Source organism: Sylvia atricapilla, chromosome Z (assembly GCF_009819655.1).
Source record: "Sylvia atricapilla isolate bSylAtr1 chromosome Z, bSylAtr1.pri, whole genome shotgun sequence".
NCBI lineage: Eukaryota > Metazoa > Chordata > Aves > Passeriformes > Sylviidae > Sylvia > Sylvia atricapilla.
Genome location: NC_089174.1, coordinates 86,294,254 through 86,320,765, shown reverse-complemented (window position 1 = coordinate 86,320,765; position 26,512 = coordinate 86,294,254). Strand labels below are relative to the sequence as shown.

General features: G+C 43.9%; 1 protein-coding gene across 1 annotated transcript in view; it reads left to right on the top strand.

Annotated features, from left to right (window-relative positions):
• Nucleotides 1-26,512, top strand: part of LOXHD1 (lipoxygenase homology PLAT domains 1) — a 153,472-nt gene that overhangs the window by 16,797 nt on the left and 110,163 nt on the right. The window contains exons 2-5 of the mRNA XM_066339598.1: nucleotides 411-525; nucleotides 10,427-10,507; nucleotides 11,310-11,494; nucleotides 25,733-25,831. Of these exons, the coding sequence (XP_066195695.1) occupies nucleotides 411-525; nucleotides 10,427-10,507; nucleotides 11,310-11,494; nucleotides 25,733-25,831 (480 nt within the window). The remainder of the gene's footprint in view (nucleotides 1-410; nucleotides 526-10,426; nucleotides 10,508-11,309; nucleotides 11,495-25,732; nucleotides 25,832-26,512) is intronic.

The following is a 26,512-nucleotide window of genomic DNA, read 5'->3' as shown; positions in this document are numbered from 1 at the left end:
TCTTATCAGGGCAAACAGGAAAGCGTGCATTGCATTGACATAAACAAAAAGTGCCTCAACAGCTTTAACACTTCACATAAATTCATCTGCTCTATGTAACATGTGCAAGTGCATTATGGAAGGGGAGTCAGCATTATCACAGAGCAGGGTTTTATTTGCAGCAAAATCCACCCTAGCTCAGTCCCTCTCTGCCCATGTAAAGTGTCTCCAGCAGTTTTGTTTGATGTGATGATTTTTGACAGCTGGGTTCACTACGCCATGTCCAAGAGATGGGTTTGTTTGGGCAGTGGGTGTATAGATCCATCTCTAGGGTGTGTCTATCATCTCTGGTTTGGTGATGACTTGGATCTATAAAGTACAAGGTGAGGGTTTTCTCCTGTTGTCCTGATGTTTCTTTTCTCCTTCCACAGTTTATGAGGTGGTGACAGTGACAGGAGATGTCCGAGGAGCAGGAACTGATGCCAATGTCTTTGTCACTCTCTTTGGAGAGCACGGGATCACTCCCAAGACTCATCTCACCAGCAAGTAAGTGCCTGGAAGGAAATCTGTATCTTTGAGACCTGTCCTTCAGGGACAGTTAAAGCATTTTGATGGAACATAATATGGTGCTGAAGGATGTGGAGGGAATAAATCTATAGGTATTTTAAGATCACCAGGGAAATCTGAATTTTTGCCATCGCATATTTCGTACCCAATCCGTTGCAGACCTGCATTCCCTTCTGTAGGTGGAAATCCGTGTTATATAAGGCTCATACTTGCAAGGTGTGGGGATATTTGCTTTTCTTAGAGCTTAATTTTGGAGCTCCCAGTTTAGGAGCTGAGAATATTCATTGCTTGCTGGAGTGGGCATGATGGGCTATATTCCCATGCCTAGATCCCACGGAGGTCTCCATGCTAGTCAGGTACAGACAGAAGTGTCCTTGAATGATTCTGAAGAGTAACTCAGTGGATTTGAAGTAATGTTGATAGATGACCACCTACAATCAGCCACTGGAAGAATTTAAGCTGACTCCTAATTTAGACTGCTTCCATCCTATCTGCTGTGTGCCTTGCTGCACACCACTGAAGTTGCACATCACTCTGGTGGCCCTGTTATATTTACTTCCACCTGATGTCAACTACATTCTATGGATGCATCTTCTCATTCCTTATCAGGATGTTGAATTTAGTGGGAGCCATATTTTATGATTTAAGAACCTGTTAAGATGGTTTTGACTTTCTAAATAGCTTTTTTTTTTTTTTTTTAATTTAAAAAGTGAGCATTAGGGCCAGCAGGTGCTCATTTCCCATGAAAGCAAGATGACTTTTAACAAAGTACCAGCTCTGCATGTACTAATTTCCCCTTAGTCAGGCAACTGCACTAAGATAAAGCAGAAATTCCTTCTCCAGAGAGTTTAGGAGAGGCTGTGCGTCTCTGTTTTTCAGTGTTCTTATTGTTTTGGTTTTCTTGAAAATGTATTTCAGAGTTATTATTCCTGTGCTAATGTCATACGGTAACTTCACATTTTCTCCATTTCTACAGCACCGACAAGAGGTACCTGCAGCTATTTTAAATTTTACCCTCAAAAGAGCTTCTCTTCCCAGTGAAACAACTCAAACATGAGAGTCTGTAAAGAAAATGATATGGGAATGGTAAAGAAAATACATGAAATTTCAGCCCTGTTTGCCATATTTGAAATTCAGAAACCAGAGCTAGGCAAAGGAGTTCTATTATCCCAGAATCTCTAGAACACCAGGGAGAGCTTCCTGATTGCATATTATATGTCTATATGAAAAGCTTTGGTTTTGTTGTGTGATTTTCATCCAGACATCCCAACAAACTGACAAAGGTGAATGCCATTTTCTTCAATTTAATGGAGAAGGAAAATGAGGCAAGGACCTAAAAGAGGATGTGATTCCGTAGTAGGTCAGTGACAGGGCCAGGAGCAGCAGCAGCTCTCCTGGGGAAAGAGTTTCTAGCCTCCAAACCAGCTTCATAGTATTTGGCAAAGCCATCAAAGCAATATCTGCTTTCCAGGGAGTTGTCTTGTGGTCAGCATTTACATAAATAGCCACTTCATTGGGAAAGCACTCATCTGCTCGAGGCTATGGAAAGAATCCAAATATCAACCTAAAAAAAATAATAAATATGCTCTATGCCCTTTAGAGAAGTCAAAAGGTGTCCATAACATATTTCTCAATCAGTTGTGGCATTAAACATGCTGCTGGTTGTGCAGCTGGCCTTTGCTGGCACTTGGGTTAATGCCTCCTCTTTCCTCCTGCTCTCACCACTTTTATTTAGTAAAAGGCAAAAAGAAAGGACACACAGAGATTAATTTAGGTTGCAGCAGCAGCACTCCAAACTTGTTCAGACCTGAGTTATCCTTTTGGGCTTGGTCCCTGTTGCTGCAGTGAGCAGATGGCTGAGGTGTGGAAAACAAGGATGAAAGGCTCAGGAAGCCAACCTTCTGCAGTTCAGGGCTCCTGAAAATGGTCCCGTAGGAGGTGACCGCTAGAACTGCAACTACAGCTTTCCACTTGGGGGTTTCCCAAACATCAGCAAAATTTCTGTGTCTCTAAGCAAAGTCTGGCACTTCACAGCGCTCCATCGAGGAATGGCGAGAAAAAAAATCCAGTCTGGATGTAGGAGTGCCTTCAGATCAACTTAACTGATAGTCTTGTCTCATAGTTATGAAGAAAACAATTAAATAGTCAGTTTCCAGCCCCTTCACACCCAAATTTGTTATGCAGCTTTGTGAATATGGCAAAAGGATGGAATCTCATGCATCTTTCAACGAAATGTTTACACGAGTTCACTTATGACCGCAAATGCATGACATTTTATAGGTGTTTACATTTCCCCATGTATGACAGACGGATAAAATATCATGCATTGCCTAAAAGATGGTACTACCACTTCAGATTCTGGTTAGAATGGTTTTTTTCCTGTTTCTTTCCTGACTGTGTGCTGGTGGTGAAAGATGTGGCCATTCAGGTCTTTTTGTTGTGCGCAGTAAGGGGAAGATGTGGTGAGCTGATGAAATATCTTGTGTTTTTAACACTAGCCAACAGTACAGTAACTGTGAAAGGCACAAATCTTTTCCACGACTGGTCAGGAGGAACATCGGTTCTGGAAGTGGCAGCACTCAAAATCTGAGCCAAGAGTTGGGTTCCAAAGTGGGGGGGCTACAAGAAAGGGCATGGAGTGACAGGACAACGGGGAAACTACTTAAAAATATCAGAGGGCAGGGTTAGGTGAACATTAGAAGGAAATTCTTGGCTATGAGGATGGTGAGACCGTGGCATAGGTTGCCCACAGAAGCTGCCCCATCCCTGGGGCAGGGATGTCCAGATGAGGTTGGATGAGGTTTGGAGCAACCTGGTGTAGTGAAAGGTGTCCCTGCCCATGGCTGGGGGTGAAATGACATGGATTTTATGGTCCCTAAGGTCCCTTCCAACAGAAAAATCTTGTGATTCTGTGATTTGTTTCAGAAAGAAGGTTCAGGCAAGTTGTGTTGAGTATTTGGGGGAGGGGGTGCTGGAATTACTCCTCCTTTGCAGTCACTGCCACTTTGTGGGGACCATATCACTGGTGCTGGCAAAGTGCTGCTTGGGCTCAAAAGCCCTTGACAAAACCCCACTCCACAACCCAGCTCATGTAACTTTCCAGTTCCCCATCTACCACCCTGCACCAGGTACAGCTCAGCCAGAAGCTAAAAGCACTACCACAAATGAGTTTCTTTCCACTGGCTCCATCACTGACACATGGGTGAACACCAAGGCTTTGCTCGGTGGCATTTTGACAGCTGTCAAGATTTTTCCCACAGGGATGGATCGATCCTCTGTGGTCCCACTTAGAGCAAAGAGTGCTGATCCTTCACAGTATTTTACTTCTCCATGTTCATGTGCTCTCCACCAGGCTGAGGCTGGGGAAATAGTACAGTGCTCAGCTGGGAGTGCCACTCTCAGCTCATTCACAGTTTTTAGTCCAAACCTACATTTTTCTTGCTAGTGTGACTTTTCAGTGTTAGGCTTACTTGGTCCAGTTGAGGGCAACTGCAAATAATTTAACAGAGAGGTTTTTACCTTGAGGGAAAAAAAAAAAAAAAGAAGAAGAAAGAGTTAAGAGAAGATTTAGCAGCTATGACAATGTGGAAGAAAGATTAAATAATTGGTGACAGCTGGCCTCCTATTGAATTTAAGAATGATACAGAGGATTTTTTAAAAATAAAATTCTGATGCTGAAGACAATTCATTGGCAGTCACTTCTACCTGATCTTGTGTGACTATACAGAATAGTGACTACACTATTCCTTATGCCATCAAATACATATGAATTGCAGAGTATGTACAGGATAGTCTTTAAAGGATGGTAAGGTTTGTAGCTCTAATACAGCTAAGCCAAGCCCAGTGGAAGAAGATCTGATTATGTTATTTAACCTCTCAGGGATAAATAAACAAATGCAGGAAAGAGAGCCTATTTATTCTGAGCAGATAATATAATAAATTAGGAAGGGTTAGCTAGTTGGTGCCGAAAGGGCTGTTCAGGTTAGAGAGGGAACAAACCCCAAGTGCAGAGGGGGAAGGATTCTCACCTTGCTGCTGAAGTGCTGCTTCAGAGAGGAGCTGTGATCCTTTTCCTTTAATGCCACGGGGTGTTTCCCATTTTACAGCTGTTTATGTACCTAACTGTGCCCTGATTTATGTCTGTACAAGTCTGCAGCACTTTCAGTGCTCTCTGAAGGCTTAATCGTCTGGGACGGTGTTAAGTAGCAGCACATTTTGGAGTCCATATTCACTTCCGAAAAAGAAACTAAGTGGGAATGTTTTTCCTCTCTCTTGCTCAGCCTTATTAGCCAGCCTATGTCCAGTATTTCAGGAATAAAATACCTGAGAGAGTGCTTAGACCTAGGTGTTGAACAACCTAAATATAAGAGCAGGTATAATTGGTGTATGTATCAATTATAATCCACCAGCAGCTATGCGCACAGCAGCTGGTGGTACAACCACAAGGAAGGTCAAGCCTTGGAGAAAAAACAGGATTTTTCTTAAAATAGCCAGCCTTTTAAGGGAATTCAGCTGCTAGAACCAGGTCCCTGATGATCAAGTGTCAGCTGCATTTTTCAGACTGTAAAACCTGGCCAGCTTTTCCCTTGGGATGAGAATAAGGTGTGTTCCTGGAACAAACTCAACCATCCTGTCTTGCTCAAAATCCTGCCCCTATCCCAACTCATTAATGTCAGTCTTGAAAATGCCTGAGCTCATTCTTTTCAAAAATTTAAAAATATGTCTCCACGGGAAGGGGATGAAAATTTTCAACAGACTAAAATTTACCTCAGTCTGGCAAAGTGCATGTAATTAAAAATATAATTTAATACTGGGAAATACTGAGCAACCTTTCCACTGTTCTTGGTGGCACTATTTGCTTTGCATACAGTTTAGCTAGAAAATAACAGCCAAACTGCAAATAACAAAGACATCCCCACCCACAGCAGTGGGATTGGAAAGAAACTATCTTTAAGGCCCTTAACAAACCAGGACATTCTGTGATTCAATGATTTTATGATAAAGCCTAGCTAAGATTATCTAAATTAAACACCACTACTTTATTTTGTTTATGCAAATCACACCATCAAAGATGAAAAACTGATATTAAGATGATGTTGCTCCATGCAGTACAAAGTGAAGGAGCACTTACTCTCCGTCTGTAATTGAGGCTGTCTGAATCTGTACCTGGAATGCTTATGGATAAGGCAGAGTCTCTGTGTCCTATGGCACTTTGTAAAGTTTAGGGGTAAATTCAGGCTCCCATGGATTCAGGCTGGTATTTGGCTCATGGGGGTCATCGTGCTGCTACAGCCCTGAGCAATTATTCTCATCCAATTAAACCCTTTCAAGTGGGGCTGCTTTTTTTTTTTTTCACCAATTTTTCAGTGTCTGTTTAAGCAGGACTCATTCTGCTGGTCGATAATGTCCTTGGTACAGACATTGACAGTGGCTGTGCTTTTCTGCTGGTTTCTTTTCCATCTGGAGTGGTTTTGGACGAATGCTGCCTCACGTGGTATTTCCAGCCACCCGCTGACTGATGCTGTCAGCTTCATGACAGCAGTCTTAGCTAAATATTTGCAGACCAAACTCCCTGGAGTATTTGTTGCTCCAAGGAGGAGGTTAATGATGCTGCTATTGGAGCTCTGTGCTAAGAGTAAATATGGTTTGAACATATGGGGGATTTTTTTGTTGTTAGTTTGTACAGGACAGTATCCTCTCTCCAGGAGTGATCGAAAGTGGATGCGTAGGAAGGGGCAGAGGGATGAGGCCAACACACTGTCAGCATTTTTCCAATATTTTTTGCATCTTCTGGCAAGATGCCACATTAGCCAGAGGCCTGATAACACAGATTCACACAGCCTGTAATGTATATTAGACAACCTGAGGATGAGGGAAGCTGTCTGTACTTTCAAGCCAGGAAAACAACAGGGATAAACCAGTGCTCATCCCTGACACCTTTTCATGCCACCCTTACAGATGATACTGGCTGAAGGGTGGAAGGGAAATCCAACATGGAAACAGGATATGAAGGGGGAGCACTACAGCAAGTGCAAATATATGGGGAAGACAGCAGGTTTCATAGTGTGGTTTTGGGAAGAAATTTCCTTCCTGTCCCTCTCAATTCAGCTCTGACACACATTAAATTCTGGGGACAGCTCTGGGCCCCTCAGGACAAGAGACCCCAAGGGGCTGGAGCGTGTCCAGGGCAGGGAATGGAGCTGGGGAAGGGGCTGGAGCCCCAGGAGAGGCTGAGGGAGCTGGGAAAGGGGCTGAGCCTGGAGAAAAGGAGGCTCAGGGGGGACCCTGTGGCTCTGCACAAGTCCCTGACAGGAGGGGACAGCCGGGGGGGTCGGGCTGTGCTCCCAGGGAACAGGGACAGGAGGAGAGGGAACGGCTCAGGATGGGCCAGTGAGGAGGCTTGAATTGAATATTAGGGAAATTTTCTTCACCAAAATAGGTGTCCAACCCCAGAACATGCTGCCCAGGGTGGTGGTGGAGTCCCCATGCCTGGAGGGATCTAAAAGCCATGTAGATGTGGTACTTGGGCAGGGATTTAAAAGTGTTTGTGGTGACATTGGCTGTGCTATGGGAATGGTTGGACTCAATGTCCTTTGGAGGCTTTTCCAACCCAAATGATTAATTGATTATTTGCTGATGTGATTCTGTGATATTCTACACTGCCCATCCGTAGTGTGTGAGAAACTCCCCTGACTTAGCAGGTGAACCAAGTTGCATTTATTTTTTCCTAGAGGGTGGCAGGCTCTAGGTTGGTTTGGGCTGTATGACCTTCTGAAATCATCTCCAATACCCAGCTCCTCCAACTGCTGCTAAACATCCGTGGCAAGAGCAGATAGACCTGTGGGCAACATTTCAGGGAGATGCAACCCAGAACTGACTCTTTCTAGTGGCTTAATGGAGCATTTTTTACATTTGGTTTGAACTGACATCCAGAGTAACACTTTGTGCTTCTGTGCAGTCCCTTAATCCGTGGTGCTTTTGCTGGCAGTTCTGTGTGTACAACACACTTTCAGGTAAAACACCAAATGGAAAGGCAGTTTAAATGATTGTTAAGCAGCGATTCAGAGTTAGATTGGTTTAGGTTACTGCATCACTACTGAAGGTCATTATTTTTATGCCTCTGCTGTGATCAGTATCCAGGTTTTCTGTCTGTTCCTAAGAATTTAGCTGTGAAAAGGGTGCTGTTAGCAGAACAGAAGGGAAGACTACTATCTACAAACATTCAAAATTCCCGTTTCAAATGTGACTTTTATTTAGCTGGTGGGATCAACTTTTCTTAATTCACCTTCATTAACAAAAATTTACTTGTATAAATGTTTGTTTTATGTACATTTGCAAACAAAACTGCATTATTGAGGCTTTCTTGTTGTCAACCCACCAAGAAGTAGCAAAACGCCCATGGCACTGGGTCTGTTGCCCATGGCTGTGGCCTGCAGAGGAGATGAATGCAGGGATTTAAAAATGCTACACTCGAATATGTACCAGTTCTTGTGGTGACTTTTAGCAGCACAACTAACCCAACCAGGGGACAAAGTGTTCTGAGTGCTTGTACATTTGCAGTAACACAAGCAGTGCAGCCTGCAGGCAATTACCCAAAGAATCTGAAAACAACTTCAGATTAAAAAATATTTTATATATATATATGAATTTCATATACTAGTCTTTGATTTGAAGCTCCTCGGATGTTTCTTACAAAGCAATTGGGAAAAAAACTGAAACAGAAGATGGAAAAAATAGAGCTGCTAGAGCAAATCAAATATGTCAAATAACAAACCCAACTGAAACATATTTCTGGAGTTGCCCTGGCCTGTTATTTCAGATTAATGACAGGGGTCTAGTAAAATTCAGAAGATCCTTAGACTAAACTTACGGTATAAAATCCCTGGGTTTGAACCCAGTCAAGCCTGAACATTGCAAATTTAGTGCTGCAATTTCCAAGTCATATTTTTCCTGCTTTATTTGTGGCCAGGGCTGTGCAAGCCAGTGTGCCTCATTGTTTGGTGTAACAAGTTCCTTATGGTAATCTGGCTGTGAGTGTCTCATCCTAGTCCTTGCCTGGACCAGACTCTGACACGGCCCAGCTGTAATTTCTCCCTTTCACTCTTTCTTTTTTTTTTTTAGCCTAAATTTCAGTGTAGCCATTCACTGTGGGATGTTCCCTCCCTCCCTCACTCCCTCACTCCCCACACAATTGGCAGTGCTAGAAGGAGGGACTGGATTTTTCTTTCCTGGTGCTGTTGATGCTGCAGATCAATCTCAGGGGGAAGAGACTTGTCAAAACTCTTCCTACCTTTCGACAGCAAGGCCTCCCAGGGGTTTGGCTCCCGGACTATGTCACGTTTTCCAATGCCTCCCCGAGCTGTTTCGGGATGCACTAAGCTTCAGCTCAGTGGGCACTTTAGGACGCCCTGCAGAAGAAGGTTTTCTCCCCAGCATCTCTCCCAGCAGCTAAGAGAGGCCAGCACAGCAGAGAGGATGGCCACAAGCCATCGGGGCTGGTTCACTGAGAGCCCTGGGCTGATTATTCTCACTGAACACTTTCATGCCATCTCCGTGGCAGTCTGCGGCACTGCATCGATCTCCGAGCCAATGCGGGGAGAAGCCGCTGTCATTACGATGCTCATTCAAGCCTGACAGACTAATTGCCTTGCACTCGCTGGCTGTTCTCACTCCGGCAGCCAGGTTGGGGGAGGCTGAGCCGGGTTTAATTGCCTCTTGTCTTGGCGGCAAGGTTAACCATTTTAGCCTTCCTCGTAGCACTGGCGTTGCTCCCGGCACGGGAGTATGGAACAGCAGAGCGGACAAGGAGGAGGAGGATGAGGAGGATGAAGGCTGGCTGGGCGTGGGTTTAGCAGAACACAAAATGACCTGTGAGCAAGGCACACGCTGGTCCTTCAGCAGCGTGAAGAGCAGGAGGAGAAGCCGAGCCTCCTCGCTGCGATTGTTAATATTCATTAACTTTCTACAGGCAAACCGCTTGTCACTGTGGCTCTGCGCTGCTCCAGAGCTGTGGTTTCTTGTTCATTTTCTGGGTTTTGCTGTGTTTAATCATCCGTGGCTTAGCCGCCCAGGGGAAATGGGGGCCCATCAGGGAGGGAAGGTGGGAGAGGCTGAGTCTTCAGAGCTTTGCCTTGATGTTATTCATAGTGTTTTCGTCCTAAATATATGAACTCAGAACAAGACAGAGGTGCTTGCCAAGGATCACACTGCAGGCTGGAGGCATAACCGGGAATTAAATTCTACATCCCCTGACCTGGGCAAATAGACTTTATATTGCTTCTGCGCTCTCACCTGTGAAATGCAAACTTCACACTCAACACTTCACCAAAAAAAGTCAAACTACTTCCTGCCTACAATTGTTTGGCTTAGAACGAGACACAAACTGTAGGAGGAGGCATCAAAATTTCAGTAGTTGTTTAAAAAAGTAATGGGAGATGGGCCTGGAAAGTTGGATGTGGCTGGATGCTTTTATCTCTGGCTGAGCTCTGTGCAGATCTGTGGCCACACAGGGAACTTGCTGGAGCCCTTTGCTCCCTCAGCAGGAGCAGGTCAACTTGGTGCCTGGAGGCTAGGATGACAGGAGAGTCCATGTCTGGGAGTGGGACTTTGAGGCAAAAAGCATATTGCATTCCCCCCAAAGCTTCTGCCTCAGCTTCTGGAAGAACTCTTGGAGTCTGAGAAGGGGAAGAAAAAAAAAAAAGTCGGCTGAATGTCAGTACTGAGAGCATCCAAAACCTGTCACTGGGGAAGAGGGCATTGAAAACTAGGTCTTCCCAGCATTAGGAATGACACTTCTTTATCCTTAAACGTTAGCACTTGCATGCTTGCTGTCAGGGCTGCTGGTTTTTTCACCATTCCTTTTGATGCATGTGCGTTGCAGGAGCAGCACGGCCTTTGAGAGGAGCAAAACAGATGTGTTCCGAGTGAAAACCAACAACGTCGGACAAATAAAGAAAATAAGGTACCTGCACAACGCCGCTACCACGGCACCTGCTCTATGAGGTGTTAATAGGATGACAGGCTGTAGAGGTTTAAGCAGTGCCATGTTTTATTCATTATTTCTTAACGTGCTCCCATCAAGGTGAAGTTAAGGGGTGGTAAAAGCTTGTTTACTGCCGAATATTTGAACTGAAGTGTGAAATCACCTACGGTATTGCTTATAAGTATCCGTGCTCCCCACCAAGAATTGTATTTCTGTCATATGCAATCATGGGGAAAGATGTTTAGGACTGCTTTTATGTCCCAATGGAGGTAAATGGGGTTTGCTGTACATTTTTGCTAACTTAGTGTAATGTAAATGATAATTATTATGTTTAACCACTGTCTGACTGACTGATATGAAATTTAAAATTAGTAAGTAGTACAAAGAAAGCTGGGAAGAGGTGGTTAAAACAATGCAAGAGGAGAATAGAGCAGGAGGGGTACTGGGTGGGAAGGGAGTCCCTTATGTTTTAGATATGGAGTGCAAGGTGAATGAATGCATATGTTGAATGAATATGGAGGTGTAGGCATGTCATGAACATCTCCTTGCAAATAAAAGATTCACAGATTCACCTGTGATCTCTGCCCATATGGAAGGTTGTTATTTTTAATATACTCTGTAAAAGCCCCTAAGTTCCTTGAAACTCTTTGGATAGGCAGCCATAAACGGGAATTACATGTACAGTGGCTCTAGCCTTGCCTAGCACACAATATTCCACAAAATCACAGTGCTAGTGGCCAGACTTAACCGTGGCACCAAAACAGGCTTGTTCTTCCCCCAGGATTGAGCACGACAACACCGGGCTGAACGCAGGGTGGTTCCTCGACCGCGTGATCGTGACCGACATGAACAGACCTCACCTCCGCTTTTACTTCCCCTGCAACAACTGGCTGAGCAAGGAGGATGGGGATGGGCTCTATGTCAGAGACCTCGTTGGCAGCCTGAATCCCATGGATGTGCCTAAAAGTAAGGTTTATTTAATAATAAAAAAAAAAAATCCAACTTGGATTTCTGGTGCCTTGTAGGAAAGGACGGGGTTGTTTTTGAGATGATCTCATCGCATGAAAAGTAATTGTGCAGTCTAAGCTAATTTAAGTTTTCTTTATAGTCAGTGGAGAGAGATATAGGAAGATGCAAGATGTCTCCAGAGGGTAATTTCTTCTTCCAGTGTTAGATCTGATGTCTTAGGGTGGGATAAATCACTGTTTGGACAAGCTCCACTCGTTTGTCGAGTGTACTGAGGGATCTGTGACAAAACATTAAATTAGATTGAATACCTACACATAGATGAGAGGCATCCTACCCTGGAAGATGCACCTAGTACCCCTGTGTGCTACGCAAAGAGGCAGCATGGTTGCAGTCCTGTCCATAAAATTAAGTGTTTCCAGTCTCTGGAGATGTCCAGCAGGAAATTTCCATAAAGGAGCCAACCCTTTTGTGATGGTTTTGCTATAACTCCACGCTGGTTTTGCTGTGTGTGTGTGCTTGATACCCACACTGAGTTGGCACCTGTTTATTCAGCCTGGTTTTAAGCTAATGATGTTGAAAATAGGCCAGGACAGCTTGCACACCAGACATTTACTCTCAAATTGGTACCATAGTGCTGGCCACACGGTGATGTATGGTGCATGTAACGAGAGTGGGAAGGCTGTGGGGATGTGAAAGAGGAGCCAGCAAACCAGCCTCAGGTGGGATGTCAGCACTCCATCTGCGAGTGCTAACGAGGAAACAGAGTGGTGTTTTCCTGACAGACTCACCAGGGCACTGCTCCATTCTAGGAGCTTAATTTTGGGCGTGGAAGTGAAGGCCACCAGCCACAGGTCTGTGGGGAAGGAGAGATGTGTGGTTCCGTGCTAAAAAGGACTTGTGCTTTTGCCAAGATCGAATCTTATTGAGAATAATTAGTTGACCTCTTGCAATAATGTTGCTGACATTACCACTTAAGAGCAATTATTTGGTAAAACCAATTTATTGCCAGATTTAAGCAGCGCTGTGAGCATTGATAGATGTTCTAGAAGGGCAAAGTATTGTTATTTTTATTGAGGTCATGTTAACAGTGGAAGAATACACTAAATTGACCCAGACTCATTGAGTAATTTTGCACTATTGAGACACAGCCTTCTGAAAGAGCTCTGGTATGTTGAATATGTAAGAATTAAAGGATATTACATGTGAGCTATCATCAACAAATGATATCTCTTGGCAAGAAATGCATATTGTAGCATTTTAAAAATGCAGACATCCCCAGAGTGGCTGCCACAAGGGAATGAGATAACATCTGGAGACATTATTTGCCAAAAACCCACCCAGTTACTGCTGGGGATGTGTGTGCAGAAGCATCTTGCTGCTCTTTTAATCCAAATTGATTTGTGAAATGGAGAATCTAAGGACACTCGAGGGGGCAGGAGGGCTCTGGAGAAGGTGGTGTGTAAGTCAAAGCAATGTACAATCAAGGAGAGATTCCCTTGCAGAGGAAGTCAACCATTTGATCTTAATAGGTCGTTAAATGACACAACACCTTATCTGAATTTATTATTGCCCCTGCCTGGGAGAGATGATTCAAGGGAATGTGTGTGATTTCCTACATCCTGTTCAACACCTGTCTCACAGCAGGAAAGGACTTGTGGGCTAAACCCTCAGCTGGTACAGGAGAGTGCAGCTCCAATGAAATTTCCAATTGCTGAAATTGGAAATGCTTTGCATTTCCCAAACAGAACAGCCAGTCCTGAGTACTCGCTCTCCTCAAGAAGTGGCTCCTGGATATGGATGAACTGCTCTCCACGTGCTTGGCCTGGGATAAATACGAGTCAGCTCGTCTCCTGAGCGTGAAAGAAGAGATTTAGGCAGGCATTAGTCAGAAATGCATCAGCTCCCAGCACCTTTCTCAGAGATAAAGCCCCGCTCCTGAGAGGCACAGGCTGGGCTCTGAGGCTGCCCACAGGAAGGCTGGAGCTGGGCTGAGGCCAGAGGCATGGGTGAAGGGTTGGATTTCTTCCAGGTGGCAGGTCTGAATCTGTAAGAGGAGAGGGTTAGCTCAGCTATCTCAGGTTGCAGTTCCCCTTGAACCATAATTAATGAAAGATAAACATCCCCAGACTGCTGTGGTGAACTGTCAGCTGAAAATGTAAATGTATCTGAATTAATTTGCCTCCCTCCGGATCCATAAAGGTCTGAAATGAGATTGTGATATGATTTTTGTTGTACATACAAGTCGTTTGCCCTGAATTTGATTGGGTTCTAGGGTATTTTGTTTTTTCTTTCCAATGCATTAAATAGTGATGTTTACTCTTTGAGTATTAGTATTTTCTAGGTCCCTAGATAATGAAAATTTATGTAAGTTTATGTAAGGAAAGATTAGTAATTCCCTCTTAAGTCTATGCTCCTATTTGCAGTTCAGTGCCATATTCTTCTCCTTTTTGATTATGTCTCTTCAATCACATCTTCAATCCATTTATTTCTTCAGTTTTTAAACTTTTTTTTCTTTATAAACCACTCAGACGTTGTTGTTGCCAAACTTAGCTTCATGCTTTGCTTTCATGCTCCATTTGCTGTCACAGACAGGAATGTTTTTGGAGGTAATCAAACAAGTTTCCTCCAGGTTCCCTCTCCTGCAGCACCTTCAGCTTTTGATCTTCTCCTGGAGAACTTTCCTATCATTGTTATGAGGATTTACCTTCCTCTTTTGAACTGGAGGTCACTGCAGGGACCTTCTATATGCTTTGTGTGAGAAGGATGTAGGCTTGAAAAAAATAAACTCCTTTTCTTTATCATATTTTTGCTTCATTGAAAAGGCACCTGAAGCCTGTTTGAAGCTGGGGCTGTTGGTGCTTGTACCAAAACTGACTAAATTATGGTCAGATTCAGCCTTTTTCTTGGTGAGGGGAACAGGCCAGACAGAAAATTCCTGAGGACTGTAAGTTTTGAAGAGGTTAATTTTAAGGGGGAAAAAACCCAAAGAGGAATAATTTAAAAACCCAGAAAATAATATGTGTGGCAAAAAACACTTAACATATAGTGGAAAAAATGGACACTCACAATCAAAACCCAAAAGTAGAGTACTTTCCATGATCCAAATAGATGTAGCATGGATGTCTTACTTAGCAATTGCCAACACCTGAGTGGTTGCATTTACTTACCGAGTAAAATGCCTCCTGTCATTTCCCTGTGGAATGCCACATGTTTCTCAAGGAGAACAAGTTACATCCTTAAGTGTTCCTGCTTGAATGACCCTCTATTCCCTGCATTCACATCCATGGCATCGTTTGCCCACAGGCCTTTGACAGGGATAGTGTCACAGATTCTTATTTACCCAGCAGCTTCTATTGGCAGCCTGGATTAATTTACACTACAGGTATTAATTACAAGAGAGGGCTATTGTTCAACTTTACGCTGCCTCACTTGAATTTATGAAGCCTTAGGATTGCATGGCTGTGGCTGAGCCTTTGTGCAAGGGACAGGCTCAAAACTGGAGCCAGGTGCCGATTTTCCTTTGAGTGTTGCCTGTTTTGGACCACTCTGAGGGTGTCTGATGTCCTGCCAAAGTGGTGGGGGTGTATTCAGAACAGCCTGCATCTGCACTGGGAGATCCACTGACCCAGTGGGGGTGTAAAAGAACATGAAATTCAGGAGTCAGTTCACAGAATCACAAAATCCTTTAGGTTGGAAAAGCCCTCTAAGGTGACAGAGTCCAACAGCTTCCCCAGCACTGCCCAGCCCACACTGAGCCATGTCCCCAAGTGCCACATCCACGAGGCTTTTGAACCCCTTCACGGATGGGGGATCCAACAATGGCCTGGACAACTAGTTCCATTATCCGAAGTTCCCAGCGCATTGTTTGATACTTGCAAAGTGGTCAGCAATAATTTGTGCCATCAGTGGACAGATCCTCATGTCTCCCACCCCATGGTGACTCTCATTTGCCTGGACCTCACTGGCCTTTGCCTCATGGTCTTCATCCCTGCATGTGGGACACCAAGGCTGTGTCTTTCTCCATCCCTATGCTTGATGAATACAGCTTCTTATCACCTGGCTGGATGGCAGGGAGCCCTGAGAGCTGGTCTTCATGTGGGTTGCATGGTTCCTCAATACCAAAACATGTCTTCAGGGCTAACTTTTGCCCAGATTCATAAAAGATGCTGAGGTTTGGTTGGGTTAGATGGGATGTTGCTTCTCCAACAATAAACATCTTTTCTCTGGGGGTGACCACAGGCAGTTAAGGATAATCAGCTGCTTGAGGTTAGTCTGGGCTCTGTGCAGTGTAACCTCCAGTTACACTCAGAACAGGGGAAACACATATTGGCTGTTCTTGATTTCCCTTGAAACCTCTCGCTAATCAAACAATTCTCTGTACATGCTTCACTCTGAGAAAGCAGAATCATTCTTTTGCAACGGGGATGTTCACTCACCTGGTCCTTAAAATCCTGCTTAAGAGCACAGTGAACTGAAAATTGATTCAGTCTCCTGTGCAATTTCATCTTATGCTAACCTGTCAAATTTTGGTCAAGTCTTTGCAACCTGCCTGTTGCAAATGAGGTTGAGACCCAAGGACTGGTTTTCATCTGGCTTTTTGGCCATCAGCCCCCTGAAATTATTTAAGATTGGACATGATGGGTTATAAATGTTCATGGGACAGCAACTCATGTCAAACTCTTTCAAGGCTGCATATTCCCACTATGACAGAATTGTATGTGTGACATCAAACTGCAGAACTACTCCAATCTCTACTATTTCTGGGTAAAGTTCAATCTTATTTGGTCTGTTAACAATGAACGTGAGGAGCACATTGGTGTGGCACACCTTGACCTTGAGGATGGAAGAGTTCCAACACAGTTGCATTGTGTTTAATTTTTCCATATTTAAATGTGTTGAAAATTGGTCACCTATTGATGTTCTTTATTATTATTGCTATTATATTAAAAACAAATCACAAGACGAGATCAAATATAGCTGTTCTTTATCTAGGGGTGGGTCTTTTATATGACCCGTGTAATTTTCAGACATGATATTTCTGCTTTGCTGAAACAAGAAGCAGTTTTGAAAGCGAAAATTGTTGGTTGTGTCAATCCTGGCCTGATTTTGGGCTGATACTTGGTGCACCTGAGAGTTTGCATGGATATGTCTTAAGGGTAGTGACTATGAAGTCAGAATGAGCAGCTGGGATTTGGATTCTAGTAAAGCCAGACGAGTGGTGAAATTTCCCTGACTGCTCGTGCAGGCAGAGGGAGGCCTTGACTTTAAAAACATTAGAAAAGCATTTATTATCAAAGCATTGACCTGCTCTAGGTTTTCTCTGAGGTTTTCAGATCCACTATGACCTAAAACTCATGTATTTGAGCTGTGAATGTGAGCTTGCTCCTTTTCCTTTTGAAGGATTCTTGGGTTAAGGCTTCACACTTCATTGTCCAAAGTTCTAATGTTGGCTGTTGGCTGACTTGAAGGCTTATGAGCACTGACCTGGCTGTGACTTGAGGAAACATCTGGAGCAGCAGGTATTGGTGCACATGATTCACTTTGAGTCAGAAGCTAAATCCCTCCATCCTGGGATATATATATCCTTAAGGTCTGGGCTGGACAGGAGCTAAAGCTGTGGCTGATATTTCCCAATAACCTACTGATGTTAGAAGCTCAGGTAAGGAGCAGAATTTGGGATGTGAGACATCAGTTGATGGTACCCTGTCAGATTTGCAACGTCATTTTAAAAAAGGTTGGTCTTGAGGACCACCACTGGTCCCACATAGATGAATCCTCATCCCTGGAGGGATTTAAAAGCCATGTGGATGTGGCACTTGGGGTCAATGGTGGTCTTGGCAGTGCTGGGGGAATGGTTGGACTCGATGGCCTTTGAAAGGCTTTTCAAACCTAAGTGACCCGTGGACTCCCCTGGGTTTTGTTTCAAAGTGAGGTCACATGATCTCACACTTTTGGAAACTTCCATGATGGGAAAAACGAAAAAAGATTATTTCTAAGGACACAGAAGTTGAGGAAGAGGGAATGAAATATTAATACGTGTTACCTTCTCATCAAAATTCGTCTTTATTTACTCTAAAATCTGGAAGTGTATAATCAGCACAGGGAAATGTAGATAAATATATTTATGAAATACATATTTGTTTGCTTCTGAGTAATGGCAAGTACCCTCTGTGTTCAGGATGAGGCCTTGCTGCATGATGAAATAAAGAGGGTTTTAGAAAGAATAATATCTTTTACCACTCCATTTGTAACACTGGGGAAAAAAAATGTCGTGCTGTCAGGCATCATGAATATCCAATATTTTTATTTTCTTTTCTGATAAAAAAAACTTCCTTTGTTCTAACAAGGACTTTCCCTGCAAACTTTGCCCAACTTTTTGCAACTGTGTCCAAAATGAGGCAGCTATAGACATTTCACTTGTCACACTTTTTCTTTTTCCTCTTGTTTTTTCTCTAAAGATGGGTAAAAGGAATGAGAAATGGAAATGTAGAAATAAAAAGAAACACTGGTGACTTGCAAAACGCAAAAAGTGCACAGAGCCCCAAAATGGGACAGAAAAATAGATTTGTAATTCACATGGAGAGAAAAGATTTTGGAGAGGCAAGAGTGTGTGGCTGGTACACAGATCTCTGTGTACCCAATACAAAACAGAGAGTACAGCATGTTTTTGAAGACATGTGATAATTTTGACTAATTATGTCTATATATGGAAATTAATTCAGCTTTCAGTTTGGAAATGAAGTAACTTTTTTAAAAAATTCTGATCTATTCAAAGCAAGACTGAAGTACAGAGTTAACAATATGATTTTTGACAATACCGTAAAATTACTTCACTCTTATTTCTGAGAAAATGTGTTTAACCCAAGAGGATATTCTCCACGATTTCTTCAATTTTGATAATAGCAGATCTGGTGAAAGTAGAAAGTGGATATTTCTCTTCTGAAATATTTGCCTTTTTTTATTTATTTTTTTTAATGGCTTCCTACCCTGGGGCTGAACTAATGAAAAATAATGATAAATCTTAGAAAATTAGATGAACAAGGATTTCTGCACCACTGTCACAAGGTGGGTTGCCGTGTGCTAAGCTCCATGCTTCTGCAACTAAACCACTATTGTCTCCTGAGCAAGGTCGTTTAAAGCTCACTTCAAAAAGTCATCATCACTTTGAAGTCACAGTAGGAACATGAGTTTAGCATATCCTACAAGCAAAGCCTCCTGCATGTGGTAGATTGCCTCTCACAGGCCCTGCAGAGGGATGATCCAGGCTGAATCCTAATATTTTAACTGTTTTGATGCACGCTTTGGTTTCCTGTAAGAGCTGCAGGAAATGGAGGTGAATCTCGTGTTTTCTGGGTGGGGAGGACAAGGGATTGCGTTCCTTATAGGAGGGGCAGGAGGCAGTATTCAGCAGAGCAGCACAATCATAGAGTCACAGAATACCCCAAGGCCACACAGACCCCCAAGGACCATTGAGTCCAAACCCTGGCCACGAACAGGACAAATCCCAAGAATCCCACCCTGTGCCTGAGGGCGCTGTCCAGGCACTCCTTGAATCCTTTCCTTTTCCCACTGGGCCTCCTTGAGTGACAGCAATAATATCTCTCAAGAACACAGTTTTGGAGAGCTCTGGTGAGATTAAAGAAGTGCTGAACCAGGGTCAAACTAGCCTTGCATCTCTAGTGCTGCCTCCAGTGACAGTGACAGGAACCCCAAAGCCTTCCAAAGGCTCTTCAGCGTTTCTCCCGTGCTAACACTGTGTTTTGGCAGAGGTGCTCACAGCCAAAAGCCATGGAATCAGAGAATGCTTTGGGCTAGAAGGGGCTCTTAAAAATCAGCTACTCCAAGCCCCTGCAACAAGCAGTCACATTTGCAACTAGATCAAGTCACTCAGCACTCTGTCCAATGCAAAACTCCTTCTTCTCCAGCACCCCTATGTTCCAGGTGTGCTTGTAATCTGCATTTCCATTTTGAACCCTTGGCCAAAGATGCTGTTCCCCACCTCTTAAAGCATGACTCATTAATAAATATAGCTGCCAATTACACTTGAAAGAGATAATGATTTTTGAGCCCTAAACCAACAGTTTGAATTCAGCACTTTTCTGAAGGGGAGGAAAAAGAAGTCTTCTTTATCTATGTGCCATTGCTTTGTGCCAGAGCAGGACCCAATTTTGAGACAGAAATGGCTGCTGGTGAGCTCAGCAGAGCTCTTCTGCTTTTACAGGGGTTGCTTTAGGCTCTAATTATATTTTGCTGCACATAGCTGTCTCTGGGGGCCCTGCTACTGTGTCACAAAGAGGTTTAATGGGTGGGCTGGGTGAATTTTCCTCTCTACATCGTTTGCAGAGACTCACTTGCTGGATACACAAGACCAGCAGGACATCTCCAACCAAAAGGTCACCAGAAGCTAATCTAGCAAGAGGTTGTTTTATCCTAGTGGGATGAGCTCTCTGCCAGGACAAACAAGAACTAAATTCAAATGTTTGCTGTGAATCAAGTGTGTTGGGAGGCCAGGTCCCAGCTTTGTGCCCTAGCCATAGGCTGTCTGACATTTTAAGGATGCTCTGACCCAGAACTCTGTCACTGAGGAGCACGCTGTCAGCAGTGGTATAAAGGAGCTTCCACTTTGACAAGTCAGTCCCTTCCATCAAGAAGAGGTTTTGTCAGACAGTTCCTGGTGGGCTGGAATGACTGACTCAATCTGACAGGCAGGAACCAAGGCATATGGGTATAAAACCACCATCCTGAGCTTGTGCAAGGCAGACTCAGGTGGAAATTGTACCTTGTCTGCAGGTCCAGGTGCCTGCCTCTTCCTTTAGCAACAATCCTTTTCACACCAACCAAAAGGAATTCCTTTTCCAGCAGGAATTCAGAGACGGTAGCAGTGCCTCATCCCTATCCACCCATGTAGTAAAGCACCCCACATGTAAGCAGATCTCCACATAGGAAAAGGTTCAAGACTCATCCCAAAACCTTCTAAGAGAAGAACACTGGAAATTTCTTTGCTCTCCTGGCAATAATTGGCTCAGTACCAAGGCAAAAACACTGATAGGTCTGTTTACCTGTTCCTCAGAAAAGTAGCTACTTTCTGTTGGGCTGTTTGCAAAAAAACACCACCTAAATCATCCAATACTTAAGGGAGAGCACGAGGCTTCTCTGTGCAGTCTCAAGGTGTTGTAGCAGGCGTGTGGGACCTGTCTCTACACGGTGTTCAGCTTTGTTCTTTGTTTTTTTAAATTATTTTCTTCTTTTATGAAAACTCTTTTGCTTTTCCAAGACATACTCTAACATTCCGTCTCACTATGGACTTAAGCCATTTTCTGTGAGGTATTGGACACCCTCAGAGGTATTGAGAAACTCAATACACCCACCCCCTTGCCCCCAGCTCCTTCCCAAATCTTCCTGCTTGGTGCTGAGCAGCACAGGACAAATCCCAGACACCACTGCTCTCGGGAGCGCCGTGAAAACAGACGGATAATTGCTAAGAGTTGCCTTATGAGAAGGATCCATCACTGCCTGCAGCTCAGTCTCCTTGCTTTTTTAACCCCAGATGCTTTGCCTGTGAGGGCTGTGACATTTCCCAGATATTGGATGCTGCTGCCCTGCTCTGTGGCAGGTCAGGCACATGGGAGGCAAGCACGGCTGGGAATCCACAGCTTCCCACAGGAGGTGATAACCCCAGGTAATGAAGCAGAGTCAGCTTGGTTTTCCTGCCCAAATCTCACGCTCCTGCTGCAGGAAGCTCAGCAGATTCTGCCTAAACACGCTATCTAATGCCCCAAATAATGGTAGATAAAAAATTTCCTTAGGTAGTTCCGTCCTACAGGGCTTCAAGTGACCACGATATCATATTGCTAAATAAATGACATTAACAGATGAATATCACACGGCTGGACAGTCAGCTGTGGCTTGCAGGTGGCAGGATTTGGCTGGGATATGTCTGTGCATTTTCCATGGCTGGAGGCAGGACAGAGGCTGCACAAGACCACCCAGGGGAGTTGGGTCTGGATGAAAAGATTCTGGGCAGTGTATGGGGCTAATGCTGCACCCAGGATAGAGATGGCAGTGGATGGGGAATACTGGGGGGTAGGAGAGCAGCAGCACCATGCTCTTCATCCCCCAGGATATGTCAGGAGTGCATCACATTCGCAGACAAAAACCTCTTGGCTCTCAGTGGAGAGAACATGACTCCAGCCCACAGTGCAAAATTAACCTTTCCTCTTGGCTGTTGAAAGCAGAGGCTGAGTTAATCAGTAGCAGACAGGCTGATTGACTGCCACTCCTCTGCTAAATTAATCCAGTAGGGTCACATCAGTGCCATCCCACTGTTTCCCAGAGATGGCATCCTGGCAATGTCTTGAAATGCAGACACACAACTGTAAAGAAAAGGAAGGTGCTGTAACCACACAGGGCATTTACACTTGTGCATTGCAACGTGAAAGTGGAAAGACAAGAGAAAATAGCTACTGCTCTTCCTACTGATTTTTTTGTTGGCTGTTCTGCTCTTGGCATCTTGCAGTACGTGCCTCTGAAGCTGCTAATTTTGCTCCTAGGAAAGCTCCCCTCCCCGTGCCTGTGCTGCAGTGAGCTTGTGCACTGCTCGATGGAGGCACAGCTTTCACATTAGCATTTTGCATGTTCTCAGTGCTAGGAGAAGCATTCAGGGGGAAAAAAAAAATCCAGGCAACATCTTGATCTGTGTTTTACGGATGAAGTCAGAGCCCATGTATTTGGATTTAAAAAAAAAAAGAAAAAGAAAAAGAAAAAAAAGCCAAGGATTTTTGTGGGTTTGTTTGTTTGTTTTGGTTTTTGTTTTGGTTTTTGTTTGTTTGTTTGTTTTTGGGTTTTTTTGGTGTTTTTTTTTTTTTTTTTTTTTTTTTTTTTTTTTTTTTTTTTTTTAAGATGCCTCTGCTATGGGCTTAAAGAACAGGGAACAACATCCACCCATGATCAAAACGAAGAGTACTTGACTTATGGCAGATCTCCTCCTGGCTGCAAGCGAGAGCTTTTTCTTGCATGCTTTTAGCAGCTGAATCCTCACTGTCTTTTTAAGAGGCAGCATCCCTTTCCATTTAAATTGCTCATCCTCCATGTCACTCTGTGAGATGTGCTGATGTACAAAGCACAGAAGGACCCCTGAGCAGCATGAAGAGCTCCTCTCCTTGCTGCAGCTGAATGTCAGATTGCTTAGAGAGGGAGAAAGTGCTGGCAAAAATTCAGCATGGCTCAGGGTTTGCTTCCTGAAGATGGAGGAACTGATTTTTTTCTGAAAGCAGACCTAAGGGTCAGATGTGGGGAAAGGCTTGAGCATCCAGTTTCAGAGTCGTTAGGATGGAAAAAATTAAAGAAAAGACCTGATGAGCACCTGACGAGGCATCTCTTGTGAAGCAGGAATGTGCTCTTAACCTAAGCCAAGGACCCCTAATACTCTTGGAGTAGTTTTGCCTGCAGAAACACAGCAGCATGGAAAAGAGCCATGCCAAGACATGCCATACACCCTGGCCTTGCTTATATTATAGAGGACAACATAAAACTCTCACAGCACAGTGTCCTGAGACTGCCACCAGTGCTAAGTGATGGCCCATCCGTGGGCTCAGGAGTCATCTCTGCCACAGGGCTCTGTGCAGACACTGACAGCAGCCTCCTGTGTGTACAGAGCCCCTGGGACCACTTGGTGCTCCAAGAAGGAGGTCAAAAGAAGTAATTCTGGACCTTAGATTTGAAATACAGCCATGCTGAGAGACCTTTGAAGGTTTTTGGTCAGTCAAATAATTTCACCAGCATTTTCCTTGCTGGCCAGATAGGTCATTTCTTTTCATGGTCTTGTTCTCTGCATGTCTTCCATGTTGCTCTGCATGCATTGAGACATCCTTTTGGTCTATATCTCAAGGCATAAAGCCTTATCTTTCAAAGGAAATGTAAGTTAAGCCACTGTAGCTAGTCGTTTTCAGGATCCTCTTATCCTGTCAGGTTATTCTGGCTCCCAAAAAGTGGAGTGGAAAATTAATCACTGACATCAGATTAAATATTCTAGGGGAGGTGCAAAAGCAAAGCTTCTTGAAAAATGTGGTCTGTAATTAAAGATTGCAAGGTACAATGGGTCAGTTTTAGTTAGAGCAGCTTAGTGGCCAAGTAGGAGATGTAAATTTCACCATCCCCACACTTTGCTAATGCAAATGAACACTTTTGGTGTTAGTGCAGGTTGTTAGAGCTCTGTGAACTGAAGCTAAAGAGTTAAAGAGAATCATTAAGGCATTTTCTCCCCTGTATGAGCGCAGCTCTTTTCTCCTCCTTCTTGTTATTTAGTATTTATTGCAGTTTTATCATTATTATTTTATTTGCCATGGCATGTTTTGCGATGAGGCGCCAGGGATGTCAGCTCGATTTTTAGCCTTTTCCCAGCACATTCATTAAACTGTGACAGGTGATTTTCCCTTCTCTGTGGGCTCTGCCCTTGTACTCCTCACCCTGGGAGATGGGAGCATGGTTGTAATTCAGGGGATGGTCTGAAGCTGCTCCTCATACGTTTGCTCTCACATCCTCTGCCTCTGTGGGAGCACCTGCACCAGGCCCTCTGCTGTCTTTTGGAATAACTTTTAACATCCACTGAACTGTGGTGGAGGAGGTGAGGGATCTCTTCTGGGAGTGGTAACCTAGTGTTGGTGATGTTCCATGGCTCCTGAGAGAATCCACTTCTGCAGCTGGCTGGGAGGCCCAGGAAGGATTATCCCCTAACTTTGGCACTTGCCAAAGGGGAAAAAAGTTGCAAACCAAGAATCATGGTTAAATGGTCTGACTTGATGTTCTTAGAGGTCTTTTTTCTGCCTTGATGATTTTATGATTCTGTGGTGCAAGAAGTTATATTTTTTCCCAAGGACCTGTGTGAGAAGAGACTGGTGCATTTCACCCTTTCACAGAAGCAACGTGCCCAGGACTCAGAAATACAGAAGTGGCATTGCACAGAGCTCTCAGTATCAGCTACACAGGGTTCAGAAGTAACAGGAACTCTGTTGAGGGCCTGTATGACATCATACAATGCTCAGTAGCAGATTTTGCATTCATCTTCATCTGTTTCGTGTCTTGCTGGCTGCCTTCAGCAGTCATTCTTCACAGCAGATACAGCATGAGGTGTCTGTCATGGCTGTTTGCCTGGAGGAGCAAGGTGGCCTTTGACTTCGGTGGTAGATTTCAAAAGTTAGTCATATTTGGCTCAAGTAACATCTTACTGAAGGTCATAGGGACTTTTTCACTGGATCCAGAAGAAACTGAACCCACTTTTGCTGTCCTTGGGAACCAAGTGAGTCTGACCCTGATTCATCTGAAGAACTTGCTTTTCAAACTCACTGACAGGACGAGTGAAATATCCATGATGTGCCTCACCTCAGGGTTTTGGTGCCATAGACAATGTATCTTCACAGTGTCACAGCTCCTAGGTTTAATCCTCTTTCCTCATTAAATAAAAAAAGACTGGATTTTTTATTTTTTTTTTAGGAAAGCGTGGCCACCTTCACTCTTTTTTTCATGCAGTGTGACTGACATTTCAGAGGATCATGGACTGTTTTGTGTCCATTTAGTTCCATTCCCTGCCATGGGCAGGGACACTTTCTGCTAGACCTGGCTGCTCAAAGCTCCAAACTGGTCTTGGACATGCCCAGGGGTGGGATGTCTAACTCTGAGCAACCTGTGCCAGTCCCTCACCACCCTCCCAGTTAAAGAATTTCTTCAGTATAAATATATATATAGTGTAAAATTCTCTTTTTTCAGTTTAAATCCATTATTCCTTGTCCTATCTCTGTATTTCCTCAAAATACTTGCTAAGTATAAGCTAAACTTTCAAAACAGCTCTAGGACAGAACTGAGATCAGGCCTGAGCTTGGGCAGACTCCATAACTCATCAACATTTGGAAAAAGCAAAGCTGGTCCCTAGGTCTGAGTTCATTTAATGCCTTTGTATCCACATCAAAATTTTCACTTTCTCTTCTATTTCACTCTTCAGTGTCAAGGCCAGGAACTGAGTGATCTGTCCTCTTGTCCTGGGCAGTGAAAGCACAGTGTCAGAACCCTGCCTATGGATTTTATTCTTGGAACAGAGAGAAGGGGGTCATTGTACCAAGAGCCACAGTTCCGATCGTGCTTTCAAGACAGCATCAGCACAGCCTGAATTGGTCTGTATTGTTGTGTTCTGCATCAAACCATCGCGTTATTGATATATTGAGATTTCTGCCTCCCTCATTGCAGTCAACAAATACGTGGTCCGGGTTTTCACCGGCGATGTCAGCGGCAGCGGAACAGATGCGGATGTCTTCATTAATATCTTCGGTGAGAAAGGAGACACAGGTATTCAAATGCAAATCATTTCCTAAAATATTTCCTCCTGCTCTGCAGGCCTGTGATCTGAACAACATGCACACACACACACACACACAGAGGCAATCTGGCAAAGGCAGGATAATTTGGCTGAGTGAAAGGCACAACAAATAGTGGCATTAGCTCTGGGGGCTCTCGCATCCACAGCCCCTGGAAGGTGCATCTGCAATGCAGCAGTTCTGGCTGGGTGTGGGCATGGCTCAAGTTTACCTGCCATTAAAAAAAGCAGGCTCTGGGAAAACACATCATAAACCACCAGCAGAAAGCAGTGGAGTAAGTACCAACCCACCAAAGGGTCAAACACCAATGTGTCTTTACAGGGAATGCAGTGAGAGCTATGTGCCTCATTTTCTGGGTACCTGGATGGATAATGGCATCCTTTCTCTGTGGCAAAGGTGGTGAGCCTGCTTGGCCACTTGTAAAAATAATTTAAGCAAGATTTATATTTGAGTAGCTTTTTTTTTTTCTAGAAATACTGCAATTATTTTTAAATGTAATTATTTTTAAATGCGCTGCAACGGTGGTTTGGAAACTTTAATTTTATTTTTTTAAAAAATTAATTTAATACTATTAAAAGATGCTCCCAAACCAAGCTCTCTGGACCATGGACAGAAGTGGGTGGAGATTACTGGAGATTCCTGTAAGCAAGGA